The following is a 19,308-nucleotide window of genomic DNA, read 5'->3' as shown; positions in this document are numbered from 1 at the left end:
GAGAAGGAACCACAAACAATGGTTGCTTGGAGCCAACTTGACTTTTAATTATCTTCTTTGTATCGGAGGCATTTGACAAGTGGAGGTGTGTGAGGGCGCACAAGCACGGTCGGAGGGGATGTTTCTTATCATGCTGAAATCAAACCACTTTTCGGGAACAACTCCATTTCCCGGAATTCCACATCACATTCCCACTGAAACATGACTCACCACACTACACAGCCATAAAATGGAATCAGTCAAAAAAAAAAAAAGAAAAAAACCAGAAACAAACTGTAGCATCCATAAGACATGAAGTGTAAAAACAAAGACTTCATTGTTCATTTTTTCATAAGCAAGAAATGAGGCAGGCCCTTGACAACAAACTCTTTCTAGCCATTAATCAGATCGGAAATTAAATACGTTGACCCTTAAGACAATACCAATGCAAGAAATAAAGTCCAATACAACAAACTCATACCACCAATCCAAGAAGCAGAAAGATAAAGCAATAAGGTGAGGTTTATCAAATGATTTAGCAGAGAATAAATTGCAGGCAAAAAATGAAATAATTTTTTCACTCATCTTCAAAGTCTAACGCAAACATGATTTTTTTTAAAGTTACTTTTCTGTGAGGAAAGGGGCGGGTGAAACATGACCCTATAGATTCTAACACATGGTAGAATGCCTCTAATTTAAATACTTTTTCTAATAAGAGGTAGATCAAAAACGGTGTAAGAGAAGTGTGGAAAGAAAAACAAAATGATCACTTGTGCCCCTCCGGTCAGCGCCAGGCGCAACGCGCATACCCAGTGTGGAAGCGTTCGCGAGGGACTTGAGGTATTGCTGCGCGCGCTGGAGGTTTAAAGGGGATGTTGCAGGATTGCTGCCACCCACCTTTTACCTCAGCTGAGGTAGACAGCGGTCTTACTAGTGTGGAAGCTTGGATGCACACAATTTTACCACAATCAAATCATATTTACATTCGGCATGAAAACATAGGAATATTGTTTTTTCAGTTACTTAAACTAGTTTTTTTTTCTTGCTAATGTTCATTATATAATATCATTTTTTTGTATTTTTACACTTTGAATGATAACCGAAAAAGTATAAATGAAACCGTTCGCGCATCCATCTATGTTACTGCTTGTTGGCCTAGAGACGCGCCCTTGACTATTGTAACCTAAAGCTATTAACGCAAAAGCATCGAAACAGTGTAAATCCCCCGACCCCTGACATGCAATGACCAACGTTAAACACTGAAAAATCTTCTGCATGTTAAGCCCAGTTTTATGCAAGCCGGCGTGGGAGCACGGCCCAAGAACAAACGGAGCGCGTAATTTGGAAAAGAAAAAATAAGATGAGCACGGGAAAAGAAAAACTAACCTCAATCGGGATTGCCGTTATTTTTTTACTATGATAGACAACTAGTCGCGCTAAGGATTATGGGTCAAAGAGCATTGATCATCCCCGACCTCTATTGCTTGCATCCAACCCTAAGTGAATTGTAATGAAATGCTAGAGAAAGGTATGCTGCCGCCAACAGTTATTAGCGTGTCTGTCTGTCTACACGGCATTGATGCGGTGTACGATCGGCATTGAAATTCTCATTACTTTGAAGGTGTTCAGAGGGTGGTGGCTCTTCAGCGACACTGAGGCGCTTTTCTTTTCGTTCTCCTATCCGTAGATAGCAAAGCAGCCCGAACTCCGCTCTTAGCTATCGCGCTCTAACATATGCGGTAAAACTATATTTTTTGCGTGCGCGGAAAGCGGAGTTCAAGGTCCACTTGTTAACTACAGACAAAATTTTACATTTTCTTAAAAAAATAAAAATGTTCAAGAACTATTAGCTTTATAAAGTATACAAAATACCACAAAGCAAAATAAAAAAGAACAGAACGTTTTTTTCATATATCATTTTCTTTTTTTCTGAGGTACTCTAGCCTGAGGTAGATCAGTAAAATGCATATTAACTATTTCCTGGCCAACACCAATCAACACTTCCCTCAGTTATAAGTGGCAGTGTTGTTCCACCTTCTTTCATAATTTCATATATGTATATATATAATCTATTAATCTATAAAATGCATCAGAATTTATAAAAAGCCACTCTGGATACCAGGATCACATACTTCAAACATTAATCCTTACCCATCTCAAGCCAAAGACCTCAAACTCCACCACATTCCACCCATTCCTTCCCAACAAAATGTTGAACGCCAACATTTTTTCAAATGAACTAACAAAAAGCTGTCAATTAAAGACTGCGCAGCCATTGGCTGGGGGACAAATTTTGCTATAAATTTCTCATGTTTTGATTCGGGGGGAAACAGTGTGCGGGTGTAACAATCTCACTACATCTCGAGGAGGAATGGGTGTTAAAGTTGGCAGGGTTATAAGGACATTCCCTGACCCTTGAGATGGGCGTGTCCCATATCCAGTTAGTCTCCGAAAAAACACAGTGGCTCTATTTCCTCCGGGCGACTTGCGGACCTGTGGCCGAGGCCTTGGGCTGCTGCTGCCGCCTCACCTGAGAGATAATCTCCTGGATCTTTCGCTGGGCCAGCTGAGAAACACAAAAAACAAATCAACATCACTCAGTCACGTGGTTTTATTTTAAAGCCCAGATCTCCGCTAAAGAATGTGAATTACTCACCTGGCTTGCATAGAAGTGGCCTGTGATTTTCACCACTACTTGGTCGTTTTCATCAGGCGTCTGATCCCGTGGGACAACCACCTCCGCACTGGTCAAGTTTTGTAGTTCATTAACCTAAGAAAAACCCACGCATGAACATGACATGCAGGAGATGACCCAAGAAGTGAAACGGGATGTTAGAAAAGCACGACGCATGTTTACCGTTTTGCCACCTTTGCCAATGACTCGGCCAGCAGCGAACGATGGCACTTTTATGTGAGCCTCCAGCTTCACCTCCTCTTTCGGTCCAAAGAAATTCTCTTCTTTTAACTTCCCAAAGATTCGTCCCTGAGCCTGAGGAAGACATTTACTCTGGGATTATTTTGAGTTGCATATTTTAACGTCTACCTTTATATTCTTATGACATGGTTTTACCTTAAACTGTGCCTCTGGTGGCCCAGTAATAATGACCATTCTTTGCTTGGCGTCAACTTCGTCAGCTGGGGCAATCTTTCAAGAGAAGAAAAACAGATTTTTAGACTTTATTCGACCTTGATTAATAAAATTGGGTCAATGTGTCACATTCCAAGTGTTTTTCATTATTTAATTGTATTGTAATGCAATATCACATTTAGATAAAATGTCCCTACATTTTTCACTCAACTTTTTATGGTGAGCGGTCAAAAAAATAACCCACTTGAGCCTCTTTTTGCCCAACACTTACTTTGATTGATGCACCAGCAAAGCGGCTGAGCTGTTTGATGTGCTGGCCTTGCTTGCCGATAATAGCACCGACTGCCAGAGCAGGAATAAAGAGATGCACCGTTTCCGACTCCACCTGTCCCTGCTGACACACATTCAATAGAACATAAACCTTCTTCAAGAGAAGTCTTTTGAAGACTAAAATAAGATTTGACTTGTTATATCATGAGAAAAAAATATATATTCGGTGACATTTTAAATTAAGATCAAAAGCTCAAAACTCCCAAACTTCTCCATGAAATTGACAAACTATGAAGCAAAATATAAACATGACTACAAATCAGTTTTGCCGATTAGAAACACTGCCTGTTTAAAAAGTCAGAGATTTTGATAATTTCAAGTAAAAAACCAGCTAAAGAACTGAGAAAATGAATTGCATGATATAAATGTGCAGTTAGACGGTCGTGTCCACAATTCATTAACATCAAAATCAAGTCTTATTCAAGATGTGTCTTAGCATATTGGGCAGAGGTGAAAATAAGCAAACACCCCCTATACATTTGAAGGAACAGTTCACCCAAAAATGATCATCATTTACTCACCGTCAAGTTGTTCCAAATCTGTATAATTGAATGATGAACACAGAGAAAGATATTTGGAAGAATGATCCCAAACAGTTCTTTGTCACCTTTGACCACCATAGTAGGAAAAATGCTTTATAAATTACTTTGTTCTGTGGAACATGAAGAAGATATTTTGAAGAATGTAAGAAATCAAACACTTCTGGGGCACTTTTGACTACCATTGTCATTTTTCCTACTAAGGATGACAAAGGTACTGTTTGGTTACAAGCATGCTTCTGAATATCTTTCTCGGTGTTCATCAGAACAAAGAAATATACACAGATTTGAAACCACTAAAGTGTAAGACAGAATGTTCATTTTCGGTTGAACAGTCCCTTTAATTCTTATGCACAATGTTAGTCCATGTTATTCATGCCCTTCCCTACTCACTGGACCGAACATCTATCTCCCACCCCACACAAGACTTCAGGTCCACATATTGCGTTTTAAACGCAGCGTTTCAGCAACTCTGTTAGTGGATGCGGGGCAGAGTCAAGCCACCCGGCTTGCGACAACTCAGGACGCTAACATTTGTCTCTTCGGTAGATCCAGTAGCGAGCAGCCAAGCCATGCAGTGCATGGTGGGTAAAGAAACTTACAGACACGGCTGAGCTGCTGCTGGAGGACAGTGTAGAGGCCCAAAATGGCACCTCGCCCCCAAACACGCTGCACTACGGGAGAAACATACACATTAACACACACACTCGCTCTCGCTCTCTGGCTCACACACACCTACATATTCCCTGTTCACATCTTTTGACTGTTGTGATATATGCGTTAAGTCCTCTTGAACTGAAGTTTAGGCTTGTATTCTTGTTCCTGTGTTGATCAATCTTCTATGTAAAGCTGAAAATTTCAGCCAATAGTTTGTCACACCCATAAATGCAGATTATTATGACCCTTAATTTTAAACGGACAAACATACATTAATAAAAAGTTTGTTTTTTTACCCCAAATGATTGATAGCCAGCTTGAGCTGCAGCTGGAGGTCCGGGAAACACAGGTGACGACATCCCACCGCTCGCAGCTCCAGGGAAAATACCCAACGCATTCAGATTTAGCCCAGGAATCAAGTTAGACTGAAGCTAGAGGAACAAAGGACGACAGAGTTTCTCTTAAATGGTTCATGTGACATTGGAATGGGGTTTTGAATGAGCATCACGCATTGCATAGAATCAACTTTCAAAGAAAAAAATGTAACATGTTAAAATTACATCATTTAAAGAATTTTACATGCAAGCAATTATGTCACCATAGTCTCATGTTATCATATGTGTAAAAGAAAAAGAGTTTTAAAATGCGTTTTTCATCATTACAGGGCTGCCTGGGTCGTTTTTCTCCATTCGAAGGAACAGTTCAAATATTTTTCGGTATCCAAAAACGCTGTGGAGCCTCAGAATAAAATCTGCTTCATGACTAATACACTCACATGCATGGCAGCAACGTCGTTCTCGTACGACTCGCGGATTTTCTTCATGATTTCCTCCTCTGCTTTTGCGCAAGCCTCTAATGTGCCCTTAACAGTAATGGTTCGCTCTGGGTTATACAGGGTCAGATCCTGCAGGCTGAGAATGGAGTGACAGGTAAAGAGGGGGAATAAAATAGGAGAAATGGATGTTATCCAATGTTACATTTAATTTAACGGCAGACAAATGTTCAGCCTGTGGGTCAAATATATCAAGGCTTAGAAATCCCTAGCAATTGAACGACGGAAGAAATGTACGTTACGATTTCAACTTGAGGAATGTTGAATGTACTTGAATGCCAAACTATCTTTTCTACAAATCTACAACACACAAAGAGGTTTCTTTAGCTATATAATCCGTTTTTTCAGGCCCAACAAGAAAATGTAAACTGTTGTGCAAGTCACCTATCCATCTAGAAGGTCATGCAGTGCCACTTGCACATGTTGTTTGGTAGACTTCTTGCACGATTTTGAATCAAGATGACGTCTTAAAATATTTATTAAAAATGAGACTCATGGTGCATCAAGTTACCAGCACAACAAACAACTCAAGCAGCATTTTTACAGCAATAAAGGAAAAGCTGGCATATCATAAATAAGTATTACATATTAAAAAAACACTTACGGTGAGATTGTGATCTTTGTGTCAGTATCCTGCTCGATTTTCTTCAAGTTGCGTCCTTCTTTCCCAATCAGACGACCCACAAAGTTATTATGAGCCAAGATCTTCAAGGGAATTTCTTCAGTGCTGTGAGTAAAGGAGAACAACTTGTGAGCGAAAGTGTCTGCGTAAAAGCTCAGTATGACTGACAGAGAAGAACGAGTGGATTGACGTACACCGCTTCAGTGTCCTCGCACATCTTAGTGTCGATGGCCTCTTTCTGCATGATCTCCATGATGCTCCGACAGGCCGAGCTACAGCCCTCTGGTGTGGAGTGAACAGTGATGGGCTTTTCTGCCGCTCCGGCGTTCTCCTTACGGTGGATATCAATCCTGCGGGCACATACGTGGATACACAACCAGTAAGATCAACCCAGTTCTTTCCAACACCCACAAGACAGAGGGAGCTTCCCTTCACTCAAGACAACCATCACTTTATCCATAGGGTTCTGTAAACGATATCACTTTTGATAAAGATACCAGAGGAAGTACAGTACAGTGCATTCTTACTTTGAGTGAGTTTGCTTTGTTATATTGCGGATGGTGGCGCCTTCTTTGCCAATAATAGCTCCCACAAACTGCGTGGGCACCAGCATGCGCAGAGGCACGTCTGACTGCAGTTTGGGTCTCGCGCCCAGATTGGGGGAACCTTGGCGAGGCGGCCCGCGTGGGTTGAAGCCTCTTCTGTTGCCCACAGCGGGAGGGTCGGCTGCAGCGTTCTCATCTGGGATATAGGAAACCTTTAGTGCGTAGTTCTCCATTAGGAAGCCGTTTAATTTGTCCAAGGCTCTGAAAAAGAAGGAGGGAAAATATTAACTTAGATTGGCTATCAAACAATTTCGTTTCATAAAAGAAACGTTTTTGAAGTTAAACTTTGAGGAATAAAAGGACAAATGCCATAATAAATGGAAAGGAGTTCAATTTAAAGGGACAGTTCTAACCTGTATGACTTGTTCTTCTGCAGAACACAAAGGAAGGTAAATTGAAGAATGTTTATTACGCAGCACCCATTGACTTGCGGTTTTGTGTCCATACAATAGAAGTCAAGGGAAATGTTGAACTTTCTTCAAAATATCTTTTGTGTTTTGCAAGAGGGTGCATGGTAGCATTTTAGTTTGGGGGTTAACTATCCCCATAAGAGTAAAAACACAAATAGCAACTCATTGCATGCAGATGGAATTTTTAAAGTGTCGTAACATTATCTGAATGCAGGGGATCATAAAATATATTCAAAATCAAAATGCCAAATCTATTGTTTAAATAAAAATAGCATTTTAAATACAGCCAATTTCTTGGATACCATTCGAAGCAAGAGGCACGAACACAGATTCTTCCCAATGCTCATGTTAAAATTAACCGAAACTGATAGGGGTTTAATAGCACAAGGCTTAAATGTGACAGAATGCCGGACCCCTTTGAGCCCACCAAATCTTTCATTGACATCCACTAGCGGATGCAAACAGGAACTCCCTATTGTGCGCAAACAATCGCTGAAAATTCTTTTATCCCAGTCTTCCATTCACATACCAGGGGCTTCCTCAACTCCCGTGACTGCTCTGCAGTTCATCTAATCAAACAGTAGGTGGCACTGAATGAGTTATTATAATTGGTGAATAAACCCCAATAGCATTGCATGCAGAACTAACAGTCCTCATTTCGCTGAGAGACATGGGACAGAGAGACGCTGGGGGGTGGCCGAGTGGGCCGAATCGGAGGCAGATGGTACTCACTCTCTGGCTTGGTCCTTGGCGGCATATCGCACGTTGACAACAGCAGTCTCTGTGTCGGTGTTGACTGAAGATAGGATAATACAACAATGAGCAAAAGCAAGGGGGGGTGGAGAATTACCTTTTTTTAAATAAAGACTGAAGTGAAGTACACAACCCACCTTGTTCACAGCTTTCCACTGTGCCGTATTGCGCTAACAACCCATCCAGAACCTGTTGGTGACAACAAGCAAAGGAAACGTTTGGACTGTGCAGAAGAGCAATGATGAAAGTATAAAAATTGTGGTATAGGTGTTGAGATCTCAAAGTATGAAAATGGTATAAAACTGAATACATTAGGCCAAGGCTGGCAAACAGAAGTGTAAAATTGGTTTAAAACGGTTTTCATCCTGCTGGTCTGGATTTACAAACTTAAGTTAGACAATACCAACATAACTTAGTATTGGTTCATTTACTTTATTCAAATTACACAAAGCCAAAAACAATACATGAAGTGTAAAATGGTGTCTTGATTTTTTATTCATTCAATTTTTCAAGTTTCCACCACGCGTTCACTGAAGGAACCATGCGGCAATTGAGCACCTCTTGGTTTCCTTTTACCAATGTTCAAATCCACCAGCTCTCTATACGTCACACATACTTAGGCTCACCACCCCCCACCCACCATCACTTCCCTTTCTCCCCCACGTCTTCCTATTGGTTGGCGCATGCATTACTATGGAATTCCCAGCAGCCATTGGGCATCTGCTGCCATTGGCTACACAACCCGTCAGTCTTTGTCAACAGGCCAATGAGACCAGGGTTTATTCAATCGGGTGAAAGAGGAAGGGGGTGTGGTTGGCTTTTGGACACCATGCAGTGAGGAGAAGGGGGAGTGGAGATGATCTACACATTCTGTGCGTCCACACGGAATAGGCCTGCAGCCAGAAGGGGCAGCCGGTTAAATTTGAGCTTTAGCCGAGCCTAGTCACACAGAAAATCCCAAAGCTACGGGCATCACAGATAACACACACTTCGAGATCTCAAGCAAATGTGAAAGCCTCAACATGTGCCCTCACTAATAAAAGAGCAATACAAATATAAATACATTTGAGCTAAAAATAAATGCAATGTTACACACATGCAGTAAAGAAAGGGGGTGGGGTTAAATAAATCTTGCTCGAGTAGGAACTTGACATTTTCGCAGCATGACATCAGAGGCGGTGGAATTATATTGAGGAAAAAAGAAATTGTGCTTTATTTCTAATGCATTAGAGATTGCACATTATTGTTGGACATTTATCTTTAAATACAATTACAATTGTGTGTCGTTTTAAACATTGAAATGCTTCAACTTTCGCCCCCAAAAAAAACTTTACAAACTTTGATATTTGCATCCTATCCAATTGCTATTAAAAATTCAGTCACCCCCACAAAAAGCTGTGCACAAATGATTCATCAGACAGATAATAAAATCTTAAGAATTCTGCAGAGGAAAACATAGAAGAAAGGCGTTCAGTGAATTGACGTTTCTGTCAGTGTATACAAATACTAAATTGCATTATTATTAACTATCAAAGGCTAAATTTACAGAACTTATCAAGTGACGTAGTATTCGTTATTTTACTCCACAAATGTCTGAATTCATTTAGCCTAACAACTTAATGTTTATTTTGTAGTTTATTTTGGGTGTGCCATAGTTTAAAAATATTAAGACTTGAATTTAAATGTGAAAATATCCAATTGACCAACATTAAATGAAACAGTTGATGACATCATTGCAACTTTTGGTTTCTTATATTAGGATCATTTACAGCAATTACCAAAAAAAATGCTATAGATGGCAACATTCAATATGGACTAAAAAAAAAGATAAAATTCATATTTTATCCTAAAAAATTAAATAAAATAAAAAGTAAATTACAACCGAAACATTTGCAAATATCCAACCAAAAAAACGTATTACTTATCCACTTTGACGACACAGTATTTAAACAAATAAAAAGTAGCGTTTTTCCCCATTTCCTTAAAAACATTAATTTTGGGCGTACAATGTTTCAAAAGGAGAGCAACGATTTCATTAATTGCTGAATAATTATGCATAAGAATAATTACGATTTATAAATTACGCTTTCCTTCATGGCTCAAGTAACCCTTTCGGTCTCTTTAACTAGAGATTTCCACACTTCATAAAACATTTGACAGATGGTTTGGTCATATTAAAATTCCTACAAACACAAGGGTCTTCGAGGAATTCAATATCATAAAAGAGAGTTTTAAACTCGATATTACATAGAGTTTATCTCCGATATAAAGCAGATCAATTGCTCGCGTGAGCAGTCGGCTATACAGCACCATAACTGACAATAGCGATCATGAGGAACAGTAAGCACCGAAGGGACCCTGTGGATTGGAATCCCTTGGTGTCCCGCAGAGGAAAGTCATAAGGGTTTCGAATGACATGTAGGCTTGACAGATTTTGTATTTTCGAATGAATAAAGCACCGGAGGTAAAACAACACCAGAGTACAATGAATATGAAGCACTTTGGCGGACTTCTGTCAGGGTCTTATTCATGCAACAAATGAGCATGAAGCGATCGAGAGGAACAAGCCAAGCAAACATTTCCGGTGACTCATCAAAGGGTCGGTAGGATCTTTAACTAGCACGTGGAGCGGGAGAGACTAGTGTGCCACACCTGAGAGCACTTCTGCACATACTTCATAAGGGAAGCTCAACAACGTCTTACGTAATGGTGATGGGGTAGTAAAGCATAAATGGCATTTTTATTAGAACATTATGAACTAATTAAGACTAGACTAGAGATAGAGTCTGTAATTTATAAATCCAAATGCAAAATTCTACAAAAAAAAACTCTGCAAACATGACAAAAGGTTACAGACATAGATCGGGGGAATGGCACTTTAGTATCCATGGCATTGTACAATATATTTTTTTTAACAAATCAGTGCTTTTTGTTCCAAATCACATGATGAGGCTTCATGAAGCAAAGAATTCAGGTCACACACAAAAACCTTCATGCTGCCGTCTCTGTATTTCATTCAAGTGTACACACTCATGAGGTTGGTGGTTCAAATACCAATGCTGGTGAGGTGTGGTGATGAGCCAACAAATCACAACACTCTTCAACATCGCAGACCTTTTGCAAGTGTGTTTAAAAAAAGAAAAAGCACTTACTTCCCACTGCATGTGAGGAGGAATATTTCTGATCTGCAGCTTGCAGCTCCTGCAAAGACAGAAATGTCATTATAGATAACACAAGGCCATCTATTAATCCCACAGGTCATATTGAGATTAAAACCGTCCTGATATTTTAAGTCTTAAGTCAAATGCCAACTAATTTACACTATTACAAGAATGTGTTCTTTTAATATCTTTATCCTAATACATTTAACTTGCATTGACAAACGCAACCATACAGTTTGTTAGAATTTATTTCTTGCATGCCTTGTGAATGGTCACCAAAATTACGTGCGTATGTGAAAGACCACAACACTGTACACAAAGTACACAAATTTGCCTTCTCAATTTTGTAAACGCTCTTGAATTGAACAGTTCAAGGCCACCGCTATAGAATCAAAAGATGCAGTAATTTTTGAGCAACCACCAGTTTTTCCTTTATATCCTCCAGATACTTAATCCTATCTGTATAATATACACATATTGAAACCCAACCAGTGTTTATGTATTAATATACCTCAGACACAACATGCCCATGAAATGTGTGTATTTTCAGATTAGCGAACAATTTAGGGGTAATATTAGCAAATGAACCGTTTAGACCAAAGCAAACTAGTGATGAGACTAGAACTACCAAATGGCATACTGGAGTTCATCAGCTGGAGCATACACAAAACAGGGATTTGTTGTATTCCCAGACAAGGTAAATAACCCAATCCAGTCCTCTAATGCCACCCATGTGTCTGACGAGGGACCTCCAGCCTCTCAGTGCCAATATAGAGTTTAGAAATCAAGCCATTGATCATTGATACAAAATAATCATGCATCAGGTTTATTAATCTACACATGGACATATATTTAAATACTGAGGTGTTTATCAATCCATACGTGTGCAAATGACTGCACAGGAGGGAATATGAAAAAAAAATACATTTTCATGTTTATATAGATAAGACAATTCCAGTCCAAAAGCTAAAGTTTCAGACACTTAATGTTCTGCATCTGTTACATGGTGGTTGTCTTAAGAACATCAGACATTCAAATTAAACAGAATTGTGGGAACGCAATACTTTAGTTCGCTGCATGTGCGTGTGAATGATCATCCCCAATTGTGCTGTAATTAACCTTCAGTTGTAGATGCGCGATTGATGTCTTTGCATCCCTAATACACAGATAAAACTGACTAGACAAGACGACACGTCCGTGATGTCTGGCATTTTGCCAGGTGCCTTGTTTTCTTAAATGCTGACGTGTAGATTGAAACGATAAATTTAGAGTCAATTTAGAGGCCTTTTATATAAGAAAGAGTATAGCTTAGATTAATAGAAAATCTGAATTTTACATTTACTTCAAAACTCATTATTTTGATACTAAACAAACCTAACCTTACTTTATAAAACGTGTATTTGTATATGAAAGCACTGATGTTGCATTGTTCTTCAAAGCACCGGTAATAAAAGATCTTACCTACTCAAGAAGTCATTAAATGTCTACTTCACAACAGGTAACAACCTACCTAGTCATTTGAACCTAAAAAGGTTAAACTCTCCAAATTGCTCTCTAGCCAAAACAAAACCAAAGAGAATACAGACAGACTAAAGATTTTGAAACGAAGACCAAAGTGCAACATTAAAATATGTGGAAAAACTACAATCTGCAATTTTGAAGTCTATAAATAAGCGTCTATAAATAAGTCTATAAAATTGTGATATTCACAAATATTACAGCAAGTGCAGGACACTCACTCCCCATGTCAGCGTTTCAAAATGTGTACATTTGGTGCAGTGATTACGCAAAACATATAGCGGCCTGCTCCAAAGTTCACACTCTGCATACTTGTATATTTACATACTAACATTGACGAGAACAAAATGTACGGAAGACATGGGAACACAAACACAAACACGCCTCTACCTGAATAGGCCAACACATAAACACACCTTATCATCACAGATGCACATACAATAATAAGGGACCCATAGGCGACTGGTTTTGAAGAAGAAACTTGTCATTGATTGCGGTGAATGAATTTGAGTGTGCATACTTTCCAAGCAATTAGTGTGCCTCAATAATTTTTCATACAAGCGCTTTACAGCATCTTTCATAGACCTGGATTATTTAGTGCACTACACTCCAGCAGACACACACCTCACTAAAAACACAAAAAGTATCCTGTGTTGAAACAATGTGGATTTTAAACTTAGTAGAAAAAAGCATTACTAGTAGGATTTTTACTATAAATTAACAATACGTGAAGTGTAAATTCATGTTTGATTTCATTGTTTTTTTCAAAATACTTATGTAATGTCTTAATATTAATTTAGGTATGCACGATACCCTTTTTTAAAGAATGAGTTTGAGTACAGATCTTTTTTTTCCTGGTACTCGCAGATACCGATGCCTGTACCTTTTCACAACATAGTGAGACTAATAAAAATAGAAAAGCTTCATAATTACAAACAACTTCACCTTAAACACATTATGAAAAAATATATAGTTTTATGTGCAACAAATTTCACAACAAATTTCAGTCAGTTGTTTCACATAAGTTACCGGTCTTTGGTATCGGTACATTTTTAAAAGTACATGAGCGTAATATCGGGCCCAATACAGATACGGGTATCGGTGCAACACTACAAATTGTAAAGGGCAAAAAAAAAATATGTCAATAAACCATCCCTCTACTGCCATCTTAATAACCCAAACTCCTTTAAGCAAGATTTTCTTGCAACTATTTCCTGACGTAAAGGAAGTACAACCGTCTAACCAAATGGCAGCATGTACAGAAGGAAATACATACGTGTATGCATCTATATTGGGAACATAAAAAACCTTGTTTGTTCCATTTATACCACCAAATTTTTCCCCATCTTTCTCAATATCATTTGGGCAAAAAAAAAAATTCTGTTGTTTTGCGTAGACATGCAATTTCATTTAAATAAATAAATGGGCACGTATGAGAATGCTGTCCTTATCTCAGCTTTACAACATGCTATACAGTGAGGTCTGGAAATTAAATGTTGAAAACTGTGCCTGTGCTTTAAGGGGAAACTTGGCCGCATGAAAAGAGCGGCGTGGAGTCATCTGTCTCAGACTGTGTAAAGAACTTGCATTCAACATCTCAGTGTGATTTCTGGTGATGTTCACAGTCACTGGACATGTTTTCCCCCGCACGCTTTGCCACATGTAAGCGTTTGTCTGCAGTGTCAAAAATTCAAGGCACAGGAATCCAGATCTGAATCCTGAATATATCTAGTCAGGCAAAACACCCCAGGTAGTTCAGTGCTTAAGCTCATTTTAAACAGCAAGCAGTTCCCGTAGCGAAAATCCTGAAATTGTTTATTTAGAAACAAACAAGTAATTGACCCTTTTCAAATGATGGCCTGAGAGGGATATTAAAGAACACGAGAAGCTGCCCTTTCTTCACTAAAAACCTACTGTGGCAAAAAGCTAGTGGCTTTATATAAATAGCCAAACAGCACTACATCAATTTGATCTTAATACTAAAACATGTACACCCAATAGTATAGAAAAATGTAAGCTTAAGGAAACATTAGTACTGAGCTGTGTGAATAGAGATACACGCAAAAATGTGGGAAACCCCCACAAGGGATGAGGGCCGAGCTATAGGTGCACGTGTGAAGGAAAATTTAACAATAAAAAAAATTAAGTTAAACTTACCAATTAATTAAAGACAAATCTTTACATTTAACTTTTGTTGCTACACAAATTAAAAACTTCCCGTTTCTTTTGAGGAATTTGGAGAGATGGTGTGTTTTCCAGCACGGGTCTGCATTCCAATGGAAATGCAATATGGAATGTTCTCCTACAGCAGATTAAGCTATAGGAGCAAGGGGGAGTGCATTTATGTGTGGTTAGGACGGGGGTGGGGTGCTGGTGCCCCATTTCAGGGTAACAGAAACTCTCTCTGCCCCAGGGGGTGGGGTCTGGTCACTATGGTAACAAGCTAGCCTACAGAAGAGAAATGGAGAAGGGTGGGGGGATCGGTTGTGATGTAACAGAAGTTCAGGGCATCTTCATTCACGTAAAGACAAAAGTGCTACAGACATGCAACATAACATTCTCTGCATTTATGAATGTATGAACGTATACCAAAGAGTTTAGAATTTCAAGCTCCCCCCTCAAACATTCCTGGAAGCACCAGAACACACACAGAGACATTAAATAAGTCACATGGCCCTAGATAAATCCCTATAAACTGCAATATTAATATTCATACATTTTTATATTTTGTAGGCGTAAAGAGACAAGAACCACATTTCGTGAAAGCACAATTTAATGTAATAGGTTGTTCCAATTTGTAGATTTTGCTAATCTTCTCAGCAAATGCAATGCATTTGAATAACACTAGTTACACAAATGTGTACCCCATACGTGGAACATTAAAAAACAAGAACAGGGTAAAATTATAGCAAGACAACGTAAACCACCTATATACACATTGTTCCCCAGTACCTTGCACGTCAAATCATTTTTCCACAGCTTAATTCAAGACGACTATAATTTCCCTGAATTAGTCAACATACATTGCAAAATAATTTAAAGCAAAATATTTTTTAAACCAGAGTATCTGCTCTAGCCGAAGACCCTTTCGCACACAGGCTTTTCCAGTTGGGGCCCCTCTTCCACACGTCTGTATCCACACATACATACATACAATGCATGCTCAGAGCGAATACGCCAATGCTAGTGATCGAGGGAAAGGCGGAAATGGAAGAAAATCGGCTTCTGGAAGCAAACTTACAAAGGCCAATGGGCTCGACACACACTTCTCATACATTTCGTGTACACACACACACAACACTGGTTAAAGACAACCGTCATGTTTATGCATGGCAGCTTTTAAGAAGCTATGTTATGGAAATTACAATTAAGCATTAAAAGAGAAGGATTTATTATGTTAAGGCAGATTGAAGAGAAGGTAAACGAAAAGAACACACAATTTTCACATGCAATAACAAATCTGGTGTAAACAACTTCATACACACCCTGCTACTTTTACCACACTAAAGGAAACTATTCCATAGCATGCACACTAACACTGGAACATTCACATAGTCCACACGCAATGGAGCTAAAGGGACACGTATTAACCAACTTCTATGGATCTGTGTGTGCGTGTTAAGATGGGCAGGGCCTAAGCGGAGCCTCGTATGATAGAATGCAAGATCGCTCCCAGCATGCATTTCACCGTGCTTAGCTCTCATTGGCTCAGTTTAAACCAACTTCACATACACAACCTCTGACCTCTTCCTATCTGCATGACAAGCACATGTACAGCACACACAGAAAATTGAGTAACAGGGCAACATTCGAAACTTTGACTTTATGGTCTATTACGCAGTCAATTTAACATTTGCTTCGCACCAAACTGTACGAATCTCTTTACAAATTCATTTTAAATGTCTAAGTGAAAGAAGAAAATGTCACCCACTGTCTCATTAAGAATTACACAAAGAGAACTCACCAACATTTAACCATTACGAAATATAATAAATTAAAGGCCTAATGTAGGATAATAGAAAAAAATTAAGTGTGGAGTCCATTGTTTGGGAATTAAACGAGAAAGTCAAACAGATTTAATCTACTGCATTAATTATAAACTGAACTGTTTACTCTTAAATTCCGCCCCTGGTTAGTATAAAATAAACAAAAGACCTCAAGTAATTAATGCACTATAAAGAACGGCTGTTCTTCGAAAATAAATTGAAAATTCATTAAAACTGAAGCCGACACCTCAACGGTTACAATTTTACCATAAAATAGCAGCACATTTGGTCAAATGAACTGTGCTTTGTGGCTTTGACCACGTCTAGTCTTTTGTGCTCCTGTGAACCCGCAACCCAGTTTTCGTGACAAGACCTCGACCCTTCCAATCCACGCGTTCTGAGGAGTCCATCTCGTGCATGAGCAGCGCGAGAAAGGGAAAGAGGGGCGGAAGCACTGAGAGGCATGACTGAATAGTAGTTTCTTCTTAAATGGACGCCACTGCAAGCATGGCTCCACAGATTCACATCCATGTGCAACGTGCGGACACATTTACAACGTTAGCGTTTGACTTTGCACACCTCTGCTTCGTTTCCTGTTTAATAGAGGCCTTGAAGGCCCGGCACCATGTGAACTCTGAAGCAGGGACCTTGGATTTGACAAAAACCGAGATTCCGCACGCTGGGATGGTGGATCCATTCGTAGCCTATTTTGCACACCTCTTTAACACAAAAATGATTCATGCAAATTTAAGCTTCGAATTTACAACCAGACCCTTAACCGCCGTGATCTTGCCTTGCGCTTGCAAATTTGAGCAGATTGTGGAATCACGTCAACAATAAATAAAAAGTCAGTGAAAGAAAAAAGCAGCAAGCTCATTTAAAAATCTAGGCTACTGGGTCAAAATGTGTGGATATTTAATTTAATTAAAAACAAAAATGTGGCAAGTGTGTTTAAAAAAAGCGAAATTTGCGAGAATTCTTACCTTTGTCGCTTAGGGACAGAGTGCTCCACTTCTAAGACTTTTCCGTGGAGTTCTACTTTCCCTGAAAAAATGTTAATTGTATTTTAATAAAATTGCACTGCAAGCAAAATGTCCAATTACTTTTAAAATGGTTTGCAATGAGCAAAAGTGGACTGAAAACAAGAACAAAAAAATTATGCAACGTAAACATAACAGACACGCGCATGTACACATTTAAGAAAATATTCACGACGATCTAAACCAAAATCTGTGTTAATTTAAGGGGGGGGTTCCCAGAGGTTAAACATGGAAGACAAATTTGCCCCCACGCTTGCGTGGAGGCCTCAGTTACGAGCAGCGAGATATTAACTTCAAATCTCGAAAATTAAAACAGACGTATATGATGCGTTTTAAGCAAATGTTGCAAAACTACACGGTTTACAATCATCCAAAATACAGATCAACCACTATTGTTGAGACAAGGCGACTAGTCGAAGGCCTACACGCCACCAATGCAAGCCAACCACCTGGTGTTACAAACCTCGTAATTGCAACAACAAAGTGATACATTTTAACAATGGCAAAGTTCGCAAAGGGATGGATTACGTGTAACACTTAACTTCCACTTCTCCTTCCAGAAAGTGTTAAAAAAGCCGCGAGACACGTTTAAAAGCCACCCAAACATTAAGGCATTTTTTAATTCAAATGTGTGTGCAACCACTCGCCCCATTAACATCTATGAGTTAAACATTATTCCACATTTCGCCCCTTCATAGACACGCAACGCTATAACTTTGATGGATCGGTTATTTTGTTAGTTAAACGAGACTTGGCGTCCTCAGCAAGGAAAGCCCGTGGTTTAAAAAAACTGAAAGTGAATTGTCCACATTGCGTTTACTTCCCCAGCAAATGCACACATCGCTCTTTTGCACAGGCTTTTAATTGTTAAACGCGTGATCATTGCTTGCGCATCGCAATTCATTTATAAAGCGTAGCCTACACAAAATGTATTCTCACCTGAAAGAGTGTCAATGGCCCTCATCGCTACCTTTTCGTCGGGGCAATCCACAAACGCGTAGCCACTTTTTACGAGAAAGGGTGCACTGAACGGTATCTTCCACTGCTCAAAGATACTTTCCAAGTCCAGCGCGCTCGCCTGCTCGCTCACGTTCCCAATGTAGAGCTTATTCATTTTGTTGTAAATGGAAAAGAGCGACCGTGTTGTAGAAGGGCAGCCCTTTATCGCGTCGCTCGGATGGGCAGTGTTTGGAGAGAGAGCCGCACTGTCGCTCAGCGGAGGGTCTGGGAGTGTTCTCCCAATCACTCCAATTGAGATATTTGATGGACGAGATCCACGCCGTGGTTGCGCGCACTTGCGTTTCCTCCCGCTTTACGCGATCTCGATTATTTATTCCGTCACCTCCTTTGGGCGAGTGCTTGAAAGAAAATAAAGAAAGTTATTTTATTTTTCTTTGACAATGCGACTAAACTGTCACACACGTTTATGTAAGCACCGCCTCTCAATAACATAGAGAGAACGGGGAATAAAAAAGCATCTAGGTTCTTCTTCCTTTTAGAATGAGCCACGTGTTCAAACTACAAATCAGTACTGCACGTGAGGTGTCCCGGTTGCTCAATTAAGTGTCGGATTGGGGGAAAATGGCACAAGGACGACTGGGGTGGGGACAGATAGAGATTGAGGGAGAGAGAGAGAATAAGAGAGAGGGACGGGGTAAAACCTCTCTACGTGCATATGCATTGGATCCCGTGAAAAAAGCAAGATCTACCCGTTGTACCGTTCAATGATATTCCGTTCTGTGGACTTTTTCCTCCACAAATGCCGTTCTGCTCTCTTATTGGTTGTTG

At 39.5% G+C, this 19,308-nt stretch overlaps 1 protein-coding gene across 4 annotated transcripts; it reads right to left on the bottom strand.

The window, feature by feature from the left end:
* Window positions 1-32: 32 nt before the first annotated feature.
* On the bottom strand, window positions 33-19,090 carry igf2bp3 (insulin-like growth factor 2 mRNA binding protein 3). 4 transcript variants are annotated; one of them, XM_056741822.1, is made up of 16 exons: window positions 18,460-19,090; window positions 17,464-17,524; window positions 10,968-11,016; window positions 7,953-8,004; window positions 7,795-7,858; window positions 6,575-6,853; window positions 6,242-6,397; window positions 6,030-6,152; window positions 5,369-5,504; window positions 4,890-5,024; window positions 4,539-4,610; window positions 3,339-3,461; window positions 3,050-3,124; window positions 2,837-2,968; window positions 2,636-2,749; window positions 33-2,545 (listed from the first exon to the last, which is right to left on the bottom strand). In XM_056741822.1, the coding sequence occupies exons 1-16, from the start codon at window positions 18,632-18,634 to the stop codon at window positions 2,447-2,449; spliced, it is 1,845 nt and encodes a 614-aa protein (XP_056597800.1). In that variant the 5' UTR covers window positions 18,635-19,090; the 3' UTR covers window positions 33-2,446. The 4 variants fall into 4 exon arrangements, with proteins under 4 accessions (XP_056597800.1, XP_056597801.1, XP_056597802.1 ...); XM_056741823.1 differs by having other exon boundaries at window positions 3,339-3,458; XM_056741824.1 differs by lacking the exon at window positions 4,539-4,610.
* Window positions 19,091-19,308: the final 218 nt, after the last annotated feature.

This window comes from Triplophysa dalaica, chromosome 25 (genome assembly GCF_015846415.1).
Source record: "Triplophysa dalaica isolate WHDGS20190420 chromosome 25, ASM1584641v1, whole genome shotgun sequence".
Classification (NCBI taxonomy): domain Eukaryota; kingdom Metazoa; phylum Chordata; class Actinopteri; order Cypriniformes; family Nemacheilidae; genus Triplophysa; species Triplophysa dalaica.
The sequence above is the reverse complement of the archived record's forward strand: the minus strand, read 5'-3'. Positions and strand labels throughout refer to the sequence as shown.

Coding starts and splice junctions, on each gene's coding strand:
- igf2bp3 (XM_056741822.1), bottom strand. CDS start 18,634: ATGAATAAGCTCTACATTGGGAACGTGAGCGAGCAGGCGAGCGCGCTG. Junction 17,525..18,459: donor GGCCATTGACACTCTTTCAG/GTGAGAATACAT, acceptor ACATTTTTTCAG/GGAAAGTAGAACTCCACGGA. Junction 3,462..4,538: donor GCAGCAGCTCAGCCGTGTCT/GTAAGTTTCTTT, acceptor AATGTGTGTCAG/CAGGGACAGGTGGAGTCGGA.